Source organism: Clinocottus analis, unplaced genomic scaffold (assembly GCF_023055335.1).
Source record: "Clinocottus analis isolate CAN_PGR_092001 unplaced genomic scaffold, fCliAna1.0.p SCAF_2, whole genome shotgun sequence".
Classification (NCBI taxonomy): domain Eukaryota; kingdom Metazoa; phylum Chordata; class Actinopteri; order Perciformes; family Cottidae; genus Clinocottus; species Clinocottus analis.
In genome coordinates this window covers 16493007-16511441 of record NW_027175931.1, presented here as the reverse complement: position 1 = coordinate 16511441, position 18435 = coordinate 16493007, and the positions used below count along the sequence as shown (strand labels likewise).

Below are 18435 nucleotides of genomic sequence, written 5' to 3'. Positions count from 1 at the left end.
TGGGTGAGGAGGGAGAGCTTATACTCAATTCTGTGTGGGAAGGGGAGCCATCTCACACAGAAGAAGCAAGAAATGACATCTCCAGGACTCTCGTAGCCAGTCCACGGGTGTACTACCGGACCATTGCACAATAAATACTTTGTTATAACTGAACAGCATCATGTTCATTATATTGCTGATGAACCATAATGACTACCAATGGACATTAGTGGAACATTGATTGGCAGCTGATGTGGGTGCAAAGGAGAAGTCGTGAACAAGCGAAGCAAACAGACAGAACATTTCTTCCAGTGAGGCCCACCTGCCGAAGGTCCTAGTGGCCTCAGGGGCTGCTGGGCGTCCAGCGAAGTACGGGCTGCAGTGGTGGGTACAGATATCCCGGGCATCTGCCAATGTCTTGGTGGGCACGGGACTGTCAGCCAGTGCCATCAAGTTACAGGACGCCTGTGTTTTGGGGATCTTGAATGGTGCTGAAATGGTCTGAATGGAAGAAACATGAAAACTGTAAAAACTGACACATAAGTTCACTAGGTATTGATCATCTGCACACTTACAAACATCTGCACTCACCTTCGTCGGGGAGCCAATGATCGTAGGCAGTGGCGACTTCTGCAGCCAGTCGGATGTGCGGGGGGAGGATCCCAGGAGCTTGGTGGGGGAGGAGCCCAGGAGCTTGGTGGGGGAGGAGCCCAGGAGCTTGGTGGGGGAGGAGCCGAGGTTGGCTGGTCGGCCGAACTGAGGGGAATGACTGCAGGAGGAGGCGGACGGCTGCACAGGATCTGACAACTGCTTGTGGAGTTTCTGCCTGGTCTGGTAAAACTCGGTCAGGGTGGGGGCGCTGTGGAGCCGAGCCCCAAGGAGCTGAGAAGCCGGGACGGGGGAACCTAGAGAAGGTGGAGGGGCCGGATTAGAGTTCATTTCACATTGACAGGCCATATAGTATATAGTATAGAATCAGCATGTATAGTGTTGATTCAGATTGTTCACGGACAGCATGGGTTTGTGCTTTTTCTCTGGCAGGTCAGAGGAGACATAACTTCACGTCTCATTTGTCTCTCAGCTGAAGGTCTTCAGCTCTAGCTTTATTCTGCGTGGGATAAAAATATACAGCAGGAAGTAGGGCTGTACCAAATAGTTTTTAGCCTCATTCATAAGGTTTACTTTCAAATGCTTTGCTGCTTTTCTTCCACAGCAATGAAAAGTCAAAATGTGTTGGACAAAAATAATGTTTTGTGAGAAACATTTTCTTTGAGGCCACTTGCTGCACACAAACTGTTCCATAAAACTTCATCATTTGCATCCAAATGGTACAATTTCCAATTAATGCTTCACTTTTCAGCATTAAATAATTTATCTTTGCTGTCGGAACAACCCACGCTTCCTTCAGGAGCAGAACAAGTTGGCACAGTCAGTGCGTTTACATGATGGTATCAATTCGAATTTTGCTTTAGTCGGACTATGCTCTCTTTCGGGGCAACTGCTATTATCGTGGGGGAGGAGCCCAGGAGCTTGTCAGTGAATAAATCGAATCATTGGCTGAAAGCATGTCATATCCAATACGATAGGTGGCACTGTTTTCATTTCAACTAGTGGTGATACAGCCATTTCCGCTTGACCTCTTCACCACTACCAACAACAACAAACAACAACATTTCGCGAAAGATGGCGAACGGAGAGCAAGGTGAAGCTACATCCTTCTACTATTCGTGCATGATGTTAATAGGAGTACAGCGAATGCAAATGGCACTATTGGCTGATTTGATAATGGAGAGAACCCCGCTACCGTCGGTGGTTGTCCGAGAGCTAGCGGAGAGCAAACAGGGAACTAGCAGCAGCGCTAGCTGGCTACAGCAGCGAGCTAGCGGGGACACCCGGCAGTGACAATTTATCGTCTCTTTCGACTTCCAGTTCACGACCCTTGGAGTGAGAGAGGGAAGGGCGGCGGGATCTCAAGCATGCGCAAAGACGCAAAGTCCAGTTCCTAATCCAATTCACCGTTTACATGCCGCAATGTCTGAATTATCAACCGAGTCGGATCGAGTTATCCAGGGGTGTTAATCGGATCGTAGTCGGACCGCAATTATTCGAACAAAGGTGTTTACGTGAAAGGTATAATTCTATTTCAGTTCGATTAAGCCAGTAATTTGAATGCATGTAACCTTGGTCAGTGGGGGCGAACCTGCTGAGGTTTTGTCTGTGCACTGACCTCCTGAGGAGCTGCGGCTGCGAGGCTCATGGTTCTGCAGGTGACAGCAGCAGTGACCTAGTTGCTCAGGTATGGTGCCCACTGCAGACAAAAACCCAGTTATTTGCATTGTGAGTTCAACAATACAATTGTGATTGATATAAAAAGGCGATGTGCTTGGAGACGTGTCTGGACATGTCCTTACCAAGAGGTGAGGGGGAGTAGGGCCGAGAGCTGCCGGTTGAGAGACGCCTGCCTACTGTCTGAGGGACGTCTGCGGAGCTGGGGGACCCCGACCCCACCTTGGGAAACCCCATAGGACTTGTGTTGGAACGCCTCACAGTCCCAGACCTAGAAAACACAAAGAAACACAAGTAAATGTCAAGCACTGGATCAACACTGAAAACTGGACTGAAAAAAAGTCATAAAATACATTGATTCAATTCTCTGCTTCAGCTAGGATTCGGGGAATCAAATGCTGTCTCTTGGGTAACATCTTTCTTCTCTCTTTGGCTCATGTCAGTCAATTTGTTTAGCCCTCAACACAGATTTAAGGTCAGGGCGAAACCAAGCATGTGTGGGTGTTTGTGGGGACCTCATGGAGTTACTGAGATACATAATATACAACACATAACCTTATTTCTGAGAATCTCAAATCAAATGTGGATACAACTGCACATGTGTTTGATTTCAGGAAAACTGTCCCAAGTTATATTTACATTCAGTGTTTGTCACCAGAACCCATTGTGTGCATCCCATAGACTGCAGATAAAAAGTGGACGCAGTTAACGTGGCGTCACCCACTGTTGGCGGGTTTTTTGGATACTGTTTTTAAAGCTTCGACGGTCGGGTCGTCACCATCTTGGCTTTAGTTTCTCTTGAAAATACATTGAAAGTCTATTATGGTGTCAATTTTTTGCATTACCTAAGGAAAATCTGAAACAATTTACAATTAAAACCACAGTTAAAGTTTGATTTGTACCAGAGATCACCTAAATGTGTCCGCTATACTGTACAGGTGCTCAAAGGCCAACTGCTCTCAGTAATCTTGTTTAGGTGCTAGCTCACATTAACATATCACAGTAGGAGCTCAACACAAAATACCCCACTTTGTACCTAGTTGCAGGGTGTTATCAGCAAAATGAAGCAACACGAAGCAACATGAAGATCCATGCAGTATATCAGAGAATTCTACTTGCCAAATTATTGCTCCCTTAACTGAGAAAATAAAATAAAGAATACTAACAAATTAAGAAGGGCTTTTAATAGGTCAAAAGGACAATGTGTCAGAGCTCTAATCCTCCATAAACAGATTAACGAGACAAGACGGCTGGAGAGCAGTACAGCTGAACAAAGACGCATAACTAGGGGTGAGTGGTGAGAGGATCCTCCGGGATCCAACCACCGTGTTTGCACAAAGGGGTCAACTGAACTAGCTGCTTCTCCCAAAACATTATGCAAATTCATATTTTTAGAGCTATAATCATCATTTAGCTGTTTTTTAAGACACATGAAAGCTTCAAAATGTAGAGCGGTATGAACAGACAAAACAGCAAAACCTTAAAATATATTAAGTTTGTGTTAACCACACACTTTATTTTAGGCGCCGAACCAAAAACCCAAGAACTAGAAAAACTGTTGACTCACTGGTTTTCTGACATCTTTGTGCAGCACTCTTATAGGTGCAACAGAACTAATCTCCGTGTGGAACACGGTGACACCCTTTTTTTTTTCTTCTGCCCTCCTGTCCGCTTTGTTTTCACATAAAAAGCAGCAACAAATCCTCCCAGCAACAGGTCGAGAAGCCACAAACACAAGCAGTCACTTGTTGCATCTGATGTAATTTTAGTGAAACATAATTATGGCTGATGTAATAACAGCCTGCGTTTTCATTGCCGAGCCATGAAGTTCCCTCCCAATGCTGAGTAAAACATTAGTCGCAAGTTGATGTCAACAAACGGGTGTCCAACATGTTCCACAGCTAATCACAGGGTTCTCAAGGTCATGAGAAATAATAGCTATTTCCAGGCTTGGAGGAATTTGCGTCACAAACACAACACAGAGTAAATATGATTCAGTCAAGCTCTAGTGAGAAACATCTGTATGAGTTAAACTATAGTTAAAGAAGCAGAGATGTTGCCCTACAAGGGGAATATGAATAATAATATATCTAAATAATATCGGTAAAATGTTTGGCCTGTCACAGTGTAAACATTAAACAAGGGTACATGTTTGACGAAATGCTGCAGTCCTAATGACAGGCTTTCCCCATACAAGGAAAAAAACAGTATTTTGAAGGACATAACACACGGAGTTGCTGATGTACTTGGGGAGGAAGTGTTCTTGTTCTATCAAGGTCTAAAAGATTGATATAACTCTATGGATAATGGGGACTTTTGGAAATGCCTCCGACCAGAGTACAGTCAATGTGTTACAATACAGGATGACAGCGCACTGCAAAGGTTAATAACAGTTCATGTACAATCAATCACCCTGTGTATTTCATAGAAGACAGCAAACGCTCTTCATGGTAAGAGGGAGAGTCTGAGGAGGATCTGGCTAAGGTACCTGGATACTGATTCCAAACAAGAGGTCTGGAGAATATTGTGCATAGCAGGGGTTGGCCACTCACGGATAGGGAGCGCAAATCTATACATTTTAAAATTATTCAGAGATATTATTGGACTCCAGTTGGACTTAAAAAGCTTGGTCTTACTCAAAGCAGTGGGGAGCACTGGATCAAACTCATGACAGTTACAGCCTCATATGAGTTAAGCCTGATTTATACTCAGGTTTTACACAGAGACGCACAACACCCAAGGACCCCCTTGCGTAGTCCCAGCAGCCATTTTGCGGACTTGCGTGCGTCACCCAAAATTTCTGATTATCCGACAAAGCTACGCAAGCCGTCCGCAGCCCGCAAGGCTGTGATTGGTCTGCTAACCACATCCTTTCTGAGTCTCGCATTTCCGGTTTCATAGCATAATACCGCCGTTTTTCAAAGCCGTAGCAGAAATACAAACAATGGATCCCGTTGAAGAACGTTTGGCTGAAGAGGTCCGCAAACATGAACATTTATAAAACCCGTCTGACGGAGTATAAGGACACGCAGATGGTGGTAAATTCCTGGAGGGAGATATCGTGAACGTCAGCGTGCAGGTCGACTCTAAACGGTCGTTTCGCCACCTGCTGTTCTGGAGTATGGAAAAGACACGGGAACTATAAACCAAAACGAGTCCGTCAATCCGACTGCGTGGCCAGCCACAGTTGTAGTTGCAAGAGTATAATTCACCCTTTAGTGTCTTCTGAATAACAGAGCAAAGAGTGCGGTTATATCCTCCAGTTATTAGAGGGGGTCTTTACAGTGTGTTATGTATTATATATTATACATACATGTGAGGTGCTGTGTGTCTATGACTGTTGCGTTTGATTTACATTTCTGCTTTTGTGTTCTGTTGCTGTAATATTGCAGCATGTTTGTGAAGAAATATATATTTATATATATTCTTTGAATTAAATAAAAGGTTGTGCATATCAGTTACATCACTTGTTGTTATTGGGTAACTTCAGACTTTGAATCGTTTGTGTGCGCATGAAGGAATGAATAAAAGGTCAGAGAATAAATACTAATGAAAATGTGCCTGTAAGAAAACGTCTTGTAACTGTATTGATATAAATATGAATAAACCCAGTAACAAACTAGCAAAGGACAATCCAAACCCAAGGCCCTCTCTTCCCCCTCAAATCCAGCAAGGCAGCTCTTACCTGGGCGAGCTGTACAGCATGGTTGTCGGGCTGCTGGAGAGGTTCTGCTTGATGCGCTGGTAGTTGCGGATCTGGGTGGGAACAGGGATGGGGGTGGTCTCAGCCCGTGGGGACACCATGGGGGTCTGTCCTGAGGCAAGCTGCGGCTGCCTGGTGGGAGAGAACGGGGAGAAGAGGGCGGTAAGCCGGTCTGCTCGAGGCTGCTGTTGCTTCCATAACTGCAGGACATCCTCAGAGGTGTCAAAACCCATAATAATTCAAATCTCCTTAAGGCGACTGCTTGTTTAGGAAGTAGAACTTAAAGCGGGACAACTCTCAAATGTAGCAACTTCGTTTCTACAGCCTCATGTCCTTTGTTTACCTTGGTGTGGAGGCAGCAAGTTTAGCCTAGCTGATCATGAGTTGGTAAAAAAAAAGGGGGGGGTGAGGCTTCCATGTAAACACAGAAACAGCACCAATCAGCTTACAGCTCGCTCCGCAGGGGCTGGGCTAGAGGCGGGCCCGGCAAAAAGGCACATGAGAGCCAGCGAAGGGGAAGTACATAGAGGCACAGCTCATTTGAATTCTTTTGTTATTGCAGAGAAGACAAAATGTTCTCAAACATAAGAGTCATGACCGAGTCACCCACAGAGGGCCTGGCTTACGTAGAGAACGCAAAACAAGTGAAGGAAATAGCCGCTAGAGAGCGTCAACCATTGGAAAGCAGTATTACATAATGATGTGAAGTCTGGGAGGGCCTACAGGGGAGAGAAGGAGGACACGTGAGGCAAGAACTAGACCAGACAAAGACCCAGAGACAAGTTGCTTTGTGAGATAGAATTGTGGGATATAAACCAGACCACGTGCTTTCTTTCTCCACATTTAACAGCGATCAACAAGAGATTTGATACAGTAAGCCGGGACGGAGGCTTCCTATTTTTTACCAGGTCGCTAAAAACTTTATTGATCGCAGCTAAGGCTTGATATGGAGAACACTGTGCGCTGGTGTTTCCTTGTTAAAAAGAAAAAAAGAGAATTTGTAGGTCAGTGAACAGCTGACTTTTGGAGTGGAAAAAGGAAAGAGAGAGACTGGATCTGAATTTAAGTGGCCATTTTTTGGGATCAAATCATTCCGGCCCCTTTTTAATAATCTGTCACTTTCTGTTCTTTGTCTTTTAAGCTCTTGCTATATTTACAAGGATCCTCTCTCTTCAGACATTCTGCCCTCAATCCGGTCCTCCAGTCTTTGGCCAAAAGGTTGCGCCATCTGTGCGTGAACAGTTTGGGTTCCTGATGGGCAGGTGGCACTTTGCATGGTAGCCTCTGCAACCAGGGTGTGAATGGGTGTGAATAATGGCATGTAGTGTACGGTGCATCGACTGGTCGGGAGACGAGAAAGGCGCTGTACACATGCAAGTCCAGTTAGTATCAACACCAATCAATCGAGGACACACAGGGCGCAGAGGATCAACACGGCTGTGGTTCAAGCCTGAAATTCAAACGCTCCCTGAGAAATGTGGCTGCTGTAACTGATTATCAAGGAACAACTCTTGCAGTGAAGAAAAAAAATAATGGTTTCTTCCTCTATCAATGATTAACTAATCGATGTATGCAGTAAAGAGTTATTGCTATGGAGGAAGACGTTGAAGGCATGGCAGTGGGAGGGAGTACAGCTGGCAACACGAATGGTTAGAGGAGGATTAGACGGAACAACAGTGACTTTAAAAAAGAGAACAGAAAGAGAAGAAAACAGTTTTGCTTGAGGCTTTTTACAAAAGAACAAAGACGTGATAGCAGGAGTTTCAGAGGGAAAATAAATGTAATTAACACTTTCATTTCCCTCTAAAAAGGCCTTTGTACACTGGCGGCATGACAAAAAACAACATTGAAATGCAAAATACTTGCCTGCAAAATTTACATGTCTAGGGCTTTTACTGTGAAATGTAAGAATGGAGTCGATCTGGGAAGGGCTGCCTTTGTCAAGGTAAAAAAAAGAAGTTTGTATTCTGGGTTGAGACTACAAAGCCTCAACGTCAGCGTTTTATAATCCTCCACAACTCAACCCGTTCCTCACAATATTGGTTGACGACTTTATTTGCAATGCAAAAGCGCAGAAAAAATAACCGTTTGACATGAGGTCCACGTGTATAGTGAGTTTAATGACGATTGTTTTTGAAAATAACAAGACTTCAAGCTTAGCTGGGCATCTTTAAAAGCTGTTCTTGTTTTCAATAACTCCCATGCAAAGACCATAACCAACAATGAATGAATCTCCTCACAAGTACTGATCTATCTTCTTCCTCCTGTGCCACAGGACTTCATTGTTGTCCAAGAACTATTAAAAAAGTGTCACAAGTTGTAATCTTTTCAGAACGATATGGAATATATGGATATAATATATAATATATGGAACAGTCTTATCAATTCCAGCAAAACAGCAGGGTGCCTCCAAGTTTCAGAGAGCTAATAATATGTTCTTCATTATTTTATCACCTGAAACTGGATCGAAAACAAACTACATAATAAGAAAGCTAAAGCTACATGCTGTCATGTTGAAAGCATATCTTGTGAGCATCATGTTGATCAATCGATTCACCGCTGAGGGACACTTGTACTATAACGCTTGGTTATTGCGGGTAAAAAGTGGAGAGTGTGCAAGTCTATTCTTTTCACAAAGCCCAGAGCGGGCCGGGTGCTTATATTTAGCACCACCATGTTGTTTGGCTCAACGTCTGATGCAGAACTTCGTCGGTAGAAGAACTCTCTTGGGACAAACAGGACACTGAGTGTATGTAATATCTATAATCGCGTAAGGAGGAGGGTTGCTGGCCCGAGAGAGAGAGAATTAGTAAAATTAAGGGAACAGACGAGACCTTGTTGGCATAACAACACCTGAGGAATATATCTCACTCACACTCACACACACACACACACACACACACACACACACACACACACACACACACACACAGCTGTGTGTGAAATGGAATCACACTCACAGACGCATGTCACACTTCCATTAGATAGCCGCTTGTCAACATCTACTTCATACTCCATGAACTGAGCCGGCGGTACCTTTAAACAATAACGCACTATCTGCAGCATCCTCAGAGGGTTTACAGACCTCTTTATTGACAATTTGCAATTGTATATATCACCAATTTATGACCAAAATAAACAATCAAAGTGAGCAACGACAGGTGTTTTTTTGTGTATTAAACGTCACCGTTCTTAGACTTGGTTTTGTGTGTATTTGTTTGAGAGGTGTCAGCCGACAGGTTTTGTCGATCGTAACCATTGGACTGAGTCAGACTAGCAGTCACCCCTGAAGGTCCCTGTATCGTTTGACTTTCTTTGTCTACAGCTGTCAGCGTGGGTCCATTACAAGCCGTGCCATTTGTCAAGTACATTATGAGAGATGGCGCTTGTATTCCTGAACAATGCCAAAAGATTTCTGGCCCATAGTGTCGCACTCACCCTCCACACATGAGGAAGTCACTGGACGGCCGGCGACCTGCTCCCATTGTATGGTCATCTGAGGAGGGGGAAAGAGGGTCAAGAAGAGGATAATGAAGGGGCAGCAGGCTTTACTCATGTATAAATCAGCTGGAATCAGAGGGTGTGTGTGGGGGTGTGTGTGTGTGTGTGTGTGTAAAACATGAAAGACAGTTTACAGTCAAGTGTGCGTATAAACTGTTTGAGGACTGATGTCTACAATTACAGCATTGACTGGTCAGTGGCCGTCTACATTTACTGGCCGAGGATTTGGTAACATGTGCTCTGTCAGTTTGCTGAACTTGGCAATTGTGACTATTTTTAACCAATCACATGGAAGTATTTTGAGATGGACATCCCACTTGGCGAGCACAAAGATTTTTCACAAGCAGCTGCTTAAGGGCGTGCATGTGACAGCGTGTGAGCCCCCGAAAACGGAGCGTGCACTTTAAAGTGTCAACACAACAGTCGATCATGCTCAATTCATTGCGGGAAAGCAAAGGTCCTGATCATGATTAACATTAGAATAATTGTAGTGCCCTAATGCATCGATATAAAACAATATCCTGATTCAATGTATTGCCATATTGCACAGCCTTAAAAAGTTGTATTTCTGCATTCTCTATAAACCAAACCAAAGAAAGCCCAATAGTTGTTGATCAAACGATCAGGCGACGTACACCTCAGTGAACTCAAAGGAAATACAGTATGTGTGTTGGCACTTACAGCTGTCAGTAGAGAGGTGAGGCACCAGGACAAAGTCATCAGTGTCACTGGACGAGTTCTTACTGCTGGTGCTTCCTGCAGACTCTTTGGACAGCTGCAGGAAGTTGGGCGGACCGAGCGGAGGAGACGACAGACCATCTTCTGCTAGTGTCTGCATGTCCGGGAGAGACTGAGAGTTCATAGACAGACAGACGGACTTCATCAATTTCTACATCCAACACATCCACCTGTCTCTTAGGCCCTGTCCCCACAAGGCTGTATAAACAAGTTTCACATTTAGTTTAGTCACTAGATATTATCAATGTGTCTACTAACAGGCCATGTACTACAGTCCTTCATAGTATTACCTTTAGTTAGTACCTTTCTACTAGATATTATCAATGTGTCTACTAACAGGTTATGTACCACAGTGCTTCAAAGTAGCTGTAATTAAACCTATTCTTAAGAAGCCCAGTCTCTAATCAGTTGTGCGATTTATTAACATACCAACAGTTTATTTGAGGATTTTTATTCAGGATTCAGAGTGAATCACAGCACAGAGACAGTACTGATGAAAATGACCAATGATCTTCTAATTGTATCAGAAAAAAAAGGGTTGTCTCTGTTTTTGTCTCGTATGATTGATCATCACATCCTGTGACAGAGACTGGAAGCTTGAATTGTCATTGAATGAACAACACTAAGCTGGTTTAAGACCCATTCATCAGCTCGATTCCAGTTTGTTGATGAATCCGCCATGAACACCAACGTTTGTCACAGAGTTCCACAAGGTTCTGTGCTTGGACCTATTCTATTCCCCTTATCAGGCAACATTATCAAAAAAAAACTCCTTGAACTTGTATTGTTATGCAGATTATATGCAGTTATATTCATGGATCAAGCCAGGCGAAACTAACCAGTTAGCTAAAATCAAAGCATGCCTTGCATACAAATGGAGATGACTAGCAATTGTATTACACAATCTCATTATTTTCACAATGTAAGCATAATCCCCTTTGAATGAGGATTACTAAAATAAGGTGAAACTCACAGGAGTCGAGTTGTAGCGGATGCATGGGGAGCTGCCACAGGAACTGTCCGTCACTGTATTGGAAGCGCTGGGGACCGGCACCGGACACGCTGAGGGCAAGAAACGGATGATTTATCAGGTTTTCAGATGTGAAAGTGTGGAACAATCAGTTATCCTTCTCGGGAATGTGAGCTCTGCGCTTACATTTCTTAATGGTGGATGACGGCTCCAGGAAAGGATGGCTGAAAAACCCATCTGCAGGACAGATCAGAGAGCACAGGCAGATTTCAGTTCACTTAAAAAAACATTTTAAAAAACATTAATAACACATTTATCATTTTCTTATACTCCATTACTAACCAAAGTCCATCCTGTCTTTCTGATTCCTCTGTAGCAGCCCGAGCAGAAGGTGGCCAAGTTGTTGGGAAGTCTCCCTCGGGATGCTGGTTGATCAGAGCATGGGGACATTAGTTCTTTGCTTTTCATGTGGGGGGCAAAAAAAAGTTCATTGCATGCCACACTGCATGTGATGAATCCAATAAAGTCTTGGTAACCACGCCCACTTGCCTAAATAGATGGAACAAAACTACAGATCTGTTGGAGGTACACATATTGATGTGATCTCATGTTTAACTTTATGTTAAAATAGTACAATGATTAAATAAAAAATCAGCACTTTATGTCAAAAAAGTTGCTGTCCTTTATACTCCATGCTTGAGGCTCTGTGGGGCTGCACTGAGGGACAGCAGAACACTGAGGTAAATGCTAACATGCTCATGATGACTATGCGAATTGTGTCACATTTACCATGTTGAGCATGTTAACCGCCGCTTACTAGCAATAAACACAAGTACAACTGAGGCTGATGGGATTATCATTCGTTTCCCAGGGATTTACTCATAAACCAAAGTAATGGACAAAATAAAAGTTTGCCCTGATGAGGGTACTCGGTGAAAAGTCAGTCATTAAAAGAATTACAGTTACTTCTGAGCGGAACATGACTGTGCCAAATTAAATCCCAAACAAAAATGTCCACCTGAGACATATCACACGCTGTAAAGAGAAAGAGAAGAGGGTTTGTGGCTTACATGGGTTGTAGATTCTTGTTCTTCTCATAGAACATCCTCAGGTCTTGTGGGCTATTGGCCTGAACATATACAAATAGAAATTAGATGGACAAACACACACACATGCGTTACTGGTTGGTTGTGCACAGTATTAACCTGGAACGGTGGCTTGCCGACCAGACACTGGTAAATGACCGTCCCTATGCTCCACAGGTCGGCCTTGGCATCGTAGTTCTGGGACATGATGACCTCTGGGGCCTGAGGGAGGAAAGGCCACATTAAGATGCAGAGTTATACAACACACTGCTAATGAAGCTGCCAGGTCATCCAACTCTAAAGGAATGTATGTCTGCATGTCTGCCTGTCTGCTCTCTGCATATGTCCAGAACCGCTCGTCTGATCTACTTTGCACTTAGCGGCCGAGTTGCTGCGGTGCTTTTTAGAAATGTGTTCAATGTTAACATCATTTTAACAAAGAAACACACGGCGCTATGTGCAGCAGCGGGAGCAGACTTACCATATATTGTGATCCATACTTTATTTGCATTCAAACATATTAAAACCTTCAGTAAAAAATGTGACATTTTAAAATGTTATTAACTTTAACAGTACTCAAAACTATTTCTGAGGTAAAACTATTAACTATCAGTCAAACTATTTGACACAGCAAAAGTTCTGCTCTCACAAAGTTGAATTACAGTGAAGAGTGGCATGATCAGCACAAAGTACTTAAATGTTTAACGTCCGTTCAAGTTGGAGCTTTCAATTCATAACTCTGAATGGTTGAATGAATAATAACTCAAATTGTAATTATTGTATATTTTTTGACCTTCAATGTAACCAGTCTCCCTGTAAATATAGTAGGTCAATGTTATCCTCAGTATACAGTATGTATACAGTATGTAGACTGTATACATACTGTATACTTATAGTATACATCCTGTATACTGTAAGTATACAGTATACATACTGTATACTTACAGTATACATCCTGTATACTGTAAGTATACAGTATACTTACATACTGTAAGTATACAGTATGTATACTGTATACTTACAGTATACAGGATGTATACTGTAAGTATACAGGATGTATACTGTATACTTACAGTATACAGGATGTATACTATAAGTATACAGTATGTATACAGTCTACATACTGTATACATACTGTATACTGAGGATAACATTGAAGTACTCAATTACTACAATAATAATTACTCAATAACAGGAATACTCAGTACACTACTTAACAAAGTAATGTTAAGTAGTATACTGAGGATACTGGTAGAAGAAGTAGGCCTTTTTCTGATATCAACTATTAAAGTAAAACATTTTTTACTTTTTATACAGTAAATCTGCAACAGTAGAAGTAACATTTCCCATTTTTCAGGCTAGAGAGGAAAAGTACACAGTAAGAAGTGCTTTGGGGTCTTTTGTAAATTATTTCGAGGTTAAATGAGTCATTTAATATTTTATATGATAAATCGATAGGTGTTTGGGGCCCTTTTAAAAAGGCGGCCCGAGGCAATTGCCTCACTTGCTCAACGGGTAAGTCTGCCCCTGGCCTTGCTGTTGTTTTCCTCAATAACGGTGAATGTCATCGTCTTTTGCACAAACGCCTCTTGAGGAAGCTGCATGCGGCGACACCGACTGCATTCTGCGCTAGTTTTAAAATGACTGACCTCAGCTGCAATTCTTGACACACTGACACACACACTGACACACACACACTGACACACACACACACACACACACACACACACACACACACTGACCATGTACATGGGTGACCCACAGAGTGTGGCGGCCATCATGTTGCTCTGGAGGTACCGTGCGAAGCCAAAATCAGCTGCAGAATAGAAGCATGAAACGAACCAGTCAGAACACACACATGTGCTATTATTACATTACACACTCCTGTGGGACACTGGAGGAACTCTCACCTATTTTGATGCGGATGCCACTGATGTTGGACTTCTTGCGCCCAACATACGACAGCAGGATGTTCTGAGGTTTCAGGTCACGGTGGATGATTCCTTTGCTGTTGAGGATGCGCATGGCGGCAGCAATCTGCAGGAGGAAGACCCTCAGTGTGTCTTCTCTCAGAGTCCCCTTTGCTAAAGAAGAAGGGAGATGAAGAAATAACTGAATTTAAATGACTCGTGTTTGTTTACAAGGAAACACCACAGGGACCCCCTTGCCTGTTGTTTTGCTGGATAACTGTTTGACCATTGAGGTTCTTCCTGCTGCTTCATGCTGCACATGCATGAATTGTTTCCTCGATTTGCACATGCATGATGTCGGGTTTTATATAGTTCAATTAGAATGACTGCATTACGGTTGATCGCCTCCACCAACCAGCCGAGGTGCAGTTTACATCCATGTCTGTCCAAAGTGTCATCATTTTATAATTTTGTCCTTTGAAATATTTGTGTGAAATTGTCGTAATTAGTGTTTGAATTCTTGAACTCAAACATGTGATTTGTGAGATAAATGTGACCTTTTGACCACTGAATTCTAAATCAGTTCATTCTCAAGTCCAAGTGGAAGTTTGTGCCAAACTTGGAAGAAATTCCCTCCTGGCGTTCCTGTAAGGCTGTGGTCACCGGAATGGGACGGCCGGACTAACACAATGCCTCTGGCCAGGTCTGTTGCTGGCACGGACTCACAACCAAAAACCTTCATGATCTAAAACTTCACAAAAACTGCTTATGAGCCCTATTTGATTTAGGATACTAATTAGCATAATATAGTAATAATCGGAGGTAAATGGGGTAAATTGAGGCAGTGAAGGTCGTGTTCCCTGGTGGCAGTGAAATAAATCTAATCCAATGTGAGAATAAGAGGATTCCTCTCTCTCCCTCTCACTCGTTCAAGTCATTGTGATTACAGTGTGGATCAAACCAGTAAGCTTACCAACATTAATCTAGGATTTGGGGGTTTGCGGCTCTCTGCATAGCGCAGTGGACCAACTAATAGTGACATCCTCTGAACAATGTGTAGGTACCAGCCAGCTTCCATTAACTCAAAGGCCTGGTGAAACATGAAAGGTGAACACAGAGGGGTTCATAGGAGTGGTTCAGTGTTACTCAACACTGCTGGGCCACCCTGTCACTAACAGACTCTGACCGTGACCCAGTCTGGAACCTGCAAGTTTCAACATGTGGGGCAGGTACACTATGTGTTAGTAGCATGATAAGGGAGCTGTTCCAGCAATGCAATCACTTTTTTTATGGAACAAAAGGTGTAAACACCTGTGGTTATCTAACAAAAGGATCGGCAAACTGCCATTCCTTTGGAAGGATACCAGATTCCAGAAGCCGACTTGATTATAACTAATCAGCAACTATTGCAACACATTACGAGTGCAAGAAGAAATCTAGTATCTAAACTTGAGTGAAGATTTCAGTCAATCTCCATTTCCATGGTCAAGAATGAACCCTACAATAATTAAAGTGCAACACGTATTAGTCGATAATAACAGTGAGCGATATGTTGCTTAGGCCGCATCGTAGCAGCGTCTTTAAGTTGTTATGGTAGAGATCTTTTATCAATGTTTCTTTTAATGTCTGTTTAAAAAGGACTGCTTACAGGTGTTGGTGGAAGAGACAGTATTTTTTATTTAATTATAGGATGTTGACCAAATCAGTAATGTCTATCATTCCATGGATTACAGGAGACATGGATTTAATAGAGTCTTTTGTAAGATTCTTTACAATGATGACGCAGTTTGGCAACCAAAGTACGTCGCTGTGCAACGGCTTGTTAAGCAGATGTGACCTAAAATAATTAACATTCTCCAGCTGAGTGCTATTGGTAAGTGGATCAAATACCCTAATCTAGCATGTAACGCAACACCCGCAAGAAATTACCAGGATACCAGTCACTACATGCTCTCGGTCACGTTATCTGTGGACATGTACAGAAAGTCGAACACCAGGAAAGATAAAGTTTTGAGTTTAAAAACGGGTGCTGCTAACGTCATAGCAGCCACAGACTGCTGTTTTTTTTTATTTAACATGTGGTCGTGTTAACTTGTGACTCTCAGCCAAATGCATTCGTGGCCGCTGGTTCCGACAGCAGCTGTTAAAAACAAAAACTGAACACACCATACCTGATAACAGCTTCCTATCAATTTTAAATACATATTACATGTGTTTTTTATCTACGAAAACCATTTATAAAAGTTGTGACGAGCAACCACAGACTGCTGAAAGTTTTTTTTCCTGTCAAACGCAAATCTGCTTTTGGAACAACCGAACATGCAACCAGATATTTTGATGCTGGAAAATGTTTTAATGTTTAAAGCTTGCTAGCTTGTCTAGATGGGTGTTGCAAATGTACGTACATATTTCTGATGACGTCAGCTGTAAAAGGGTCAATTACTGCCATCTACCCTGCATACGAAGACCCAAGCTGTCAGGAGACACCCTACACCCATGAAGTCACTGACGGCATAAAGATGGCTGGACTCCAGTGGTAATGCAAAACTAGTGGTGGAAACTGTAAAGTAATGTGGGGCATCACTCAGACAGTGTCTTTTATTTGCTTTGCATGCGTTTCACTGTGCTAACATGCTAGATCTCAGACTTTGGCCTGTGTGAAACAGAACGTGCAAACGTCCCGTCCACTGTCCATTATCTATAATTTCTGCTTAAGCTGACTTGTTGTACTATGACTAGAAAATGCTGACCTTTGTTATAGACTATCACAGAGGCATAAACACTGTGTTGTGTGACTCTGAAAACAGAGAAGGAACTCTTTGTACAAGGCTGTAGTGGTTCCCACACTCACCTCCCCACATAGAAAACATGCAAACATTCACACACATTCCCACATCCCCGCTCATAATAGCTGCAATCAAATGGCTTTCATCCTCTTCAGAATTAGAGCCTTTTTTGGTATAAAACTGTGTGTGTGTGTGTGTGTGTGTGTGTGTGTGTCAGATTAGTGGGATGCTTACCTTGCAGATAGTCGGCAAGATCCCCTCCATTACAATACTGTGCGGAGAGACAAACAATCACTATCAGCGAGAACTCAATTCAGGTTCAACAATGTCAAGCTGTGTGTGCATGTGCTCGTTCTAATCCAAGCCCAGATAATGGCAGGCTCATCAATTAATCTTCTCATTCTGAGCTAAAGTGCAGTCTGTTCTCAAGGGCACAAACAGATGAACAACGTTGGAGTGGAAGGGTAAAAGAAAGTGAGCAGATAAGCGAAGATAAGAATGGCTGAATTCAGTTATAGTCCACTCCATAGGGCTCCTCAGAGTAACCCTGTTTACTAACGCCTGGTCCACGATTCTGAGGGGAACTTCATGTACAAATAGGCGACATATGGACGAAAACGCAAAAGCTAAAGAAAGTGGGCTTCAGTGCTCCTCTGCATAAATTGTCAGAACTCTACTGGAGGGATGAACAGCCTCCTTCCCAGATATATGACCTCATTTAGTATTTTGCCGATGGTGGTGGAGAGTGCCGTCTAATCGAGTTTATTCTCTGCCTGAACTAGGGCGCGTCCGCACTGGGTCTTTTTTCTCTTCCGTTTAAAAGCAGAGTGTGATTCCTCTGCTTAGCGCTTCATTTACACTTGTATATTTTTCAGGCAAGTCAGTAACCTAAGAGATTTAAATCGCTCAAAGAATGCTCATTTTGGAAATTCAAGCCAACGTTTTTGAAACTGAAAGGAGTGGTGGACTGAAACGCTTCAGTACTTCTGTGGTTCCTCAGAGCAGAGACATCTACACCGTTATAAAATAAAAAGATCCTACAAAGACTACAAAGTCATTAAATGAAAAGGTTCACATGTGTGACATCAGATCTCGCAGTCAGCGATGACTGATGGACGCGGTACGGTAAAATCATTTTATCGGCGCTGTTCAGCTGCTGAATGGTCCCAAACATCAATCATCAGAAAGCGCACTCCGACTCAACAATCCCCTGGAGGTTTTCAGAGTAAGAGCACTTATGTTACTCTTAACATTCTTACCAATGAAGATTGTACCTGTTCCATAACATTTCAATAACTTTCTGAACAGACACATTTTCAACAGGAACTTGATTAATTCATCTGAAACAACAAGCAGCGCGTTTAATCTTTTACCTGAGTCCACTTTGAAAAGGTAACGATAAAAACTGCGATGCAAATTAATGTCTAGTCCCATGACAGCTGATCCAGACACACAAGATGCCAAAGGATTATTGATG

General features: G+C 42.8%; 1 protein-coding gene across 2 annotated transcripts in view; it reads right to left on the bottom strand.

Annotated features, from left to right (window-relative positions):
• ulk2 (unc-51 like autophagy activating kinase 2) overlaps positions 1-18435 on the bottom strand; it is a 36627-nt gene that overhangs the window by 7069 nt on the left and 11123 nt on the right. The window contains exons 5-19 of one of the 2 annotated variants that reach the window (XM_068584705.1): positions 17193-17229; positions 14173-14346; positions 14005-14078; positions 12383-12484; positions 12248-12306; positions 11520-11602; positions 11364-11414; positions 11181-11269; positions 10151-10319; positions 9407-9464; positions 5951-6100; positions 2391-2536; positions 2207-2287; positions 571-884; positions 302-480 (exon numbers count right to left, since the gene is read on the bottom strand). In XM_068584705.1, coding sequence (XP_068440806.1) covers positions 302-480; positions 571-884; positions 2207-2287; positions 2391-2536; positions 5951-6100; positions 9407-9464; positions 10151-10319; positions 11181-11269; positions 11364-11414; positions 11520-11602; positions 12248-12306; positions 12383-12484; positions 14005-14078; positions 14173-14346; positions 17193-17229 — 1766 coding nt within the window. The remainder of the gene's footprint in view (positions 1-301; positions 481-570; positions 885-2206; positions 2288-2390; positions 2537-5950; positions 6101-9406; positions 9465-10150; positions 10320-11180; positions 11270-11363; positions 11415-11519; positions 11603-12247; positions 12307-12382; positions 12485-14004; positions 14079-14172; positions 14347-17192; positions 17230-18435) is intronic. The other variant, XM_068584706.1, reaches the window with a different exon arrangement.